This window comes from Helianthus annuus, chromosome 1 (assembly GCF_002127325.2).
Source record: "Helianthus annuus cultivar XRQ/B chromosome 1, HanXRQr2.0-SUNRISE, whole genome shotgun sequence".
In the NCBI taxonomy this organism is placed as follows: domain Eukaryota; kingdom Viridiplantae; phylum Streptophyta; class Magnoliopsida; order Asterales; family Asteraceae; genus Helianthus; species Helianthus annuus.
The window spans coordinates 16,877,293-16,883,138 of NC_035433.2; the positions used below are offsets into that span (position 1 = coordinate 16,877,293).

A 5,846-nucleotide genomic window follows, 5' to 3' on the forward strand; every position below is an offset into this window, starting at 1 on the left:
AAGGTCGATGATGTGAAGCTGCTCCTATGAACCAACTGATTCTTCTCTTCCCTTCAATAGTTTGTTTGTTACTTTTTTTTAACAGGATTTAAATGGGTTATAGCCTTATGTGGTGGGCTTAAGCGTTAATGAGTTTTTTTATTGAATGTGGGCTAAATGAGTTAATGGGATATTTTTTTTTTAATAGAATGTAGGCTTAACAAGTTATTGTTTTTTAAATGAAACATAGGTTATGGTTCATTGTCAAATTTTTTTGGGTTCGGTGTCAAGGTTTCTAAAGGTTTGGTGTAAAGGTTTCTATGGGTTTGTTGTCGAACTTTCTACGAGTGCGATGTCGAAATACACGTGTGTATAAAACTAATAATTTTTTTCACTTACGGGGGTTCCGTACTTTTTAATGTAGCTAGGCCTCTAGATATATGTAAATAATAATTAAATTCAGGTGTGTGATTATTATTCACTATCTTCAGTTCTACCTTCTCGTACACCCAAACCAACCAACAAAAGCCCCACTATACCAACTTTTGACAAATCATTCGTTATATCCAATATGGCGTTGCACTTAAAAGTGAAGTAAAAGATTTCCTACGAAACTTACTGATTTTTCCAAGTAGTTGAGATTTCAATCTGGTGAAAACAAGACGTTTTTTTCGTCCGTTTATATCAATCAAGATCGCATATTACGTATTTTCAAAACATTCCATTGTTTAGTTCTCTCGAGATCGAGTCCGACTAATTCTAAATGAGTACGAGTACGAGTACAAGTAGTGTGAGATTTCTCAAATGTGTCACCGTTGGAGATGGGGCCGTGGGGAAGACGTGCTTGCTTGTTTCTTATACAAGCAACAAGTTTCCGTCGGTATGATCGATATATTCGTGCAAATGAGTTTAGTTTATATTGTTTTGTTAAAAATCGATCGATTCTTTCTTTCAGTAGGGTGTTGTCTAACACTCGATATAGTTAGAACACATGCAAATGATATTTTTTTTTTCTTGTTGCTGGTAGGATTATGTTCCTACGATATTTGACAACTTCAGTGCTAATGTGGTGGTTAATGGCAGTAGTGTAAACCTTTCATTGTGGGATACTGCTGGTAATGTGATCAAACTTTCTAGTTTTTCCATTTAGGATGATTTCACATAGTTTTCCAAATCTTATGTTCTCTTCACAATTCACAAACATAAAGGGAAATTAAGGTATCTTTATGTAGCCCTGTTTAAAAGGGTTTTTTTTTTTAATGATAAATTTGTCACCTAAATCAATGTACCCAACAACCACAGACCAGGTGTACTTGAAAGAATAATAAGACTCATGACAAATCAAACATGTAAATAAATGTGTGAAATATTGCATGGTTGGAATCTTAAATTCATATTTTTTAGCCATGAATAATCCAATATAAAGAAGATATATAGAGAAATGAAGTATTGAAAAATAAATATACAGGCCAAGAGGAATACAACAGATTAAGACCACTTAGTTACAGAGGAGCAGATGTTTTTCTCCTGGCATTTTCTCTTATCAACAAAGCAAGCTACATTAACATCTATGGAAAGGTCCCCTGCCTGCCTGCCTTCACTTGCTTTTCCATAACTCTGAGATAAATTATTATTAATTTTAACAATCTTATTATGTTTTCCGTATTGACAGTGGATCTTGGAGCTCAGGCACTACGCCCCATCAGTACCTATAGTCCTTGTGGGAACTAAACTTGGTAAGTTACATACATCCAAAGGTGGCTTCAATCTCAGATTCTTCATTACATTACATTACTGTTTCTATTAAACCCTAGCTAGCTAGTTTCGTTTCCTTCAATTCAATTTAATCGAATGATGACGACGCAGACTTAAGAGAAGATATGGAGTATTTGAGTAATCATCCAGATGCAACACCAGTTACAATGTCTGAGGTATTTATTATACCAAACATATATATATATATATATATGATTTGCTTTAAACGTACGTGCAATGGTAAAAGTTGTCTTATACTATACTACAGGGAGAAGAACTCAAAAACATGATCGGTGCAGCTGCTTACGTAGAGTGTAGCTCAAAAACTCAACAGGTATAAATCAACTTTTCCTTTTGCCAATTAAATCCCATTGTTGTACGTGTTGTGTTAGAAGAAAAGCATCCTTGTGGTAAATTTTCTTAGCGTAATTGATTTTTGCGAATTTAATCACCATCTTATGACTCAAAGTATGTATAGGTGTAGTAAACGAGTTAAACCGTCCGTGAGCTATCCGCCAAAACCTACACTTCAGCCGACCTTCAACAAGAATGACAGCACGAAATAAGTGACCTTCAACAAGTATGATAGCACGAAATATATTTGCTTAACGAGCGAGTTTGTGTCCGACCCTGAAAATGTGCTCATCATTTATATATAATTTTTTTACTCAATGTATCATGTGCATATATATATATAAGTGTAGTAAAACTAAAAATATGTGTATTACATTACAATATTAATAAAATCTAAAACTATACATATATAAAAATTACTATAAACCTATATAGAATAATTGATACATAGCTGCACTAGCTGACGCTCAACTTTCGAGCATTTGTACATTAATGGCAGCTATATCTTCCGGTTTTGATCCAAGTAAACCTATATAGATTAATACATAATAAAGTTGCCGCACGAGCTGACGCTCAACTTTCGAGCATTTGTGCATTACTGGCGGCTGTAAACCTACTCATACATAATAAAGTAGCCGCACGAGCTGACGCTCAACTTTGGAGCATTTGTGCATTACTGGCGGCTATATCTTCCGGTTTTCATCCTAGTTTGTTAGACCATCTGTAGTGGGCTATATCCTGGCGTTTTCTCCACACAATCACACCCAATCACGCCCAGCACCCGCCCCCGGGCGTTTTTCATCACTTTTTTCGTTTTAGCGTTATTTAAATCACGCTGGAACAATTAAACACCCACCAATCACAGCTATCTTCTTTAGGTTTGACCAATACCCTTTTTTGGTAAGTTTTTTTATTTTATTTAATTTTTTACACCCTTTTAATATAATGCTCACATCCCCAATACACTCATTTTAGAAAAAAACGCCCAATAATGCCTCTTGTTGACTGTACTGTCACATGACAGAAAATGCCCAAAGATTGGGGCATTATTCACCCAAACCACTACACATGCTATTATAACGTTAAATATGTGACTGTTTTCAGAATGTGAAGGCTGCCTTTGACACAGCAATTAGGGTTGCTTTGAAGCCACCAAAAAGGTTGAAGAAAAGACAACATAAACGAAGGCAATGCGTATTTCTATAAGTATTACTATTGGTTAAAGGTACTAGTTTATTTTCTTTCCCAGGTGTTGTATAAAAAATTTTACCACCATCAAAATTTGTATTAAACTTTTTTTAACGATTAATTTCTTTTAATTTGTTGTCTGTAAGACTTAAACCAAAGAACTCTTCCTTCCAAACCTTAGGCAACTGGGTATGATGATGGTCCATCCTTGGAGGATGATCTGCCACGTAGGCGTCACGTCATAGTCCTCCCAAGGATGGTCCATCCCACTAAACTAGAGGGTATGTGAGGATGGTGCTAGATGATCCTACCCCACAAAACTATGTACAAGTATTAAAGCATAATGTACAAATCCCGCAAACATACAAACAAACAAACAAAAGAAAGGGGGCCCACTTTTTGCTCCGTCCTGAACGTCGGAATACCGACGGAGACGACGCGACGGATGAAGACGGAGGAGGGGGGGGGCATGGAGAGGGGGCGGCGACGGCTTGAGGACGACGCTGGACGGTCCCAATACCGTCCAGCCTTAGTGTTTAAGTGTTTTGCCTTTACCAATGGATCACCACCACCTCATTGGTATTTGTATTAAACTTTATTACGATCAAATTTATAATAGCCTGCCTAAATTTTCTAATACTAAATCATAATAAAAGTACACACACATATATATATATACATATATAAATATATATATATATATATATATATATATATATATATATATATATATATATATATATATATATATAAAGGATAAAGATCCGTTAGGAACCACCCTTTATTGCGAGAACCGCGAGAACCAGTGTGAACACAAACAGTAATACCTAAAAAAATCTAAAAAACACCCAATTTTTTTTTATTTTTTTACTATTTTTTATATAAAAATCGCTACTTTTAGTATCCAAAAAAAAAAATTTAAAAAAAAAAAAATTTTTTTTTGCTACTAAAAGTAGCGATTTGAACATAAAAAATAGTAAAAAAATAAAAAAAAAATTAGATTTTTTAGGTTTTTTGAGGGTTTAGTTTTTAGCATTTTAGCTTGGGGGTGGGGGGTTTAGGTTTTTGAGGGGTGGGGGAGGGGGGTTTAGGTTTTTTTTTTTTGGGGGGGGGGGGGTTAGGTTTTTTTTAGGTTTTTTGAGGGTTTTAGTTTTTAGCATTTAGCTTGGGGGGGGGGGTTAGGGTTTTTTTTTTTTTTTGGGGGGGGGGGGTTAGGTTTTTTTTTTTTTTGGGGGGGGGTGGGGGGGTTTAGGTTTTTGGGGGTGGGGGTTAGGTTTTTTTTAGGGTTTTTTTAGCTATTTTAGGTTGTGTTCACATTGTTTCTCGCGGTTCTCGCAATAACGGTGGTTCTCGCATGAACCTTACCCTATATATATATATATATATATATATATATATATATATATATATAGGGAGAAGATCATGCGAGAACCACCTCTTATTGTGAGAACCGCGAGAACCAATGTGAACACACCAAAAATGCCTAAAAATAGCTAAAAATCACATAAAAAAATTTTTTTTTAATATTTTTTAGGTTAAAATCGCTACTTTTCGAATCAAAAAAAAAAAAAAAATTTTTTTTTTTTAATTTTTTTTTTTTAAAAAAAAAAAATTTTTTTTTTGCTTCGAAAAGTAGCGATTTTAACCTAAAAAATATTAAAAAATCAAAAAAAAATTTTTAGATTTTTTTTTTGATTTTTTTAGATTTTTTTAGATTTTTTTAGATTTTTTTAGGTTTTTGGGGGTTTAGTTTTTAGCATTTTAGCTTGGGTGGGGGGGGGGGGTTAGGTTTTGGGGGGTGGGGGAGGGGGGTTTAGGTTTTTGGGGGGGGGGTGGGGGTTAGGTTTTTTTTAGTTTTTTTTAGGTTTTTTTAGGTTTTTTTTAGCTTGGGGGGGGGTTTAGGTTTTTTTTGGGGGGGGGGTTAGGTTTTTTTTGGGGGGGGGGGTTTAGGTTTTTGGGGGGGGGGGTGTGGGGGTTAGGTTTTTTTAGGTTTTTTTAGGTTTTTTTAGCTTGGGGGGGGGGGGGGGTTAGGTTTTGGGGGGGGGGGTTAGGTTTTTTTTGGGTGGGGTGGGGGGGGGTGGGGGGTTTAGGTTTTTTGGGGGGGGGGGTTGGGGGTTAGGTTTTTTTAGGTTTTTTTAAGGTTTTTTAGCTATTTTAGGTTGTGTTCACATTGGTTCTCAAGGTTCTCACAATAAGGGTGGTTCTCGCATGAGCTACTCCCTATATATATATATATATATATATATATATATATATATATATATATATATATATATATATATATATATATATAGGGGAGGGTTATCTTGAGAACGCTAAATATTGTGAGAACTGTGAGAACGAATAAAAAAACCAATCAAAACGAATTTTTTTTAATACAAACTTCATTGTAATTAAAATACAACATCAAAAAAAGAATTTACAATATCAAATAATTCATTTCTCCTCTCAAAATCACTTTTATTAGAATTTTTACACATGTGTAAATATAACAAATTTACACATGTGTAAATGGCAAACTTACACATGTGTAAATTTTCTTTATTTACGAATTCACGTAAATTTAAACG

The 5,846-nt window shown here is 34.7% G+C and overlaps 1 protein-coding gene across 2 annotated transcripts; it reads left to right on the forward strand.

Moving 5' to 3' along the window:
• The first annotated feature begins 583 nt into the window (after positions 1–583).
• LOC110944970 (rac-like GTP-binding protein RAC2) lies at positions 584–3,795 on the forward strand. 2 transcript variants are annotated; one of them, XM_022186613.2, is made up of 7 exons: positions 584–859; positions 1,007–1,094; positions 1,448–1,557; positions 1,652–1,715; positions 1,846–1,910; positions 2,003–2,068; positions 3,193–3,795. In XM_022186613.2, exons 1-7 carry the CDS (start codon positions 743–745, stop codon positions 3,292–3,294), a joined length of 612 nt encoding a protein of 203 aa, XP_022042305.1. In that variant the 5' UTR covers positions 584–742; the 3' UTR covers positions 3,295–3,795. The 2 variants fall into 2 exon arrangements, with proteins under 2 accessions (XP_022042305.1, XP_035846565.1); XM_035990672.1 differs by lacking the exon at positions 3,193–3,795 and adding an exon at positions 2,213–2,361.
• Positions 3,796–5,846: the final 2,051 nt, after the last annotated feature.

What these genes read in the sequence shown, in the direction of transcription:
- LOC110944970 (XM_022186613.2), top strand. Translation starts at nt 743, where the DNA reads ATGAGTACGAGTACGAGTACAAGTAGTGTGAGATTTCTCAAATGTGTC. An exon ending in TTCATTGTGGGATACTGCTG is followed by an intron (nt 1,095 to 1,447) that starts GTAATGTGATCA and finishes ATAAATATACAG; the next exon opens with GCCAAGAGGAATACAACAGA. An exon ending in GTAGCTCAAAAACTCAACAG is followed by an intron (nt 2,069 to 3,192) that starts GTATAAATCAAC and finishes GACTGTTTTCAG; the next exon opens with AATGTGAAGGCTGCCTTTGA.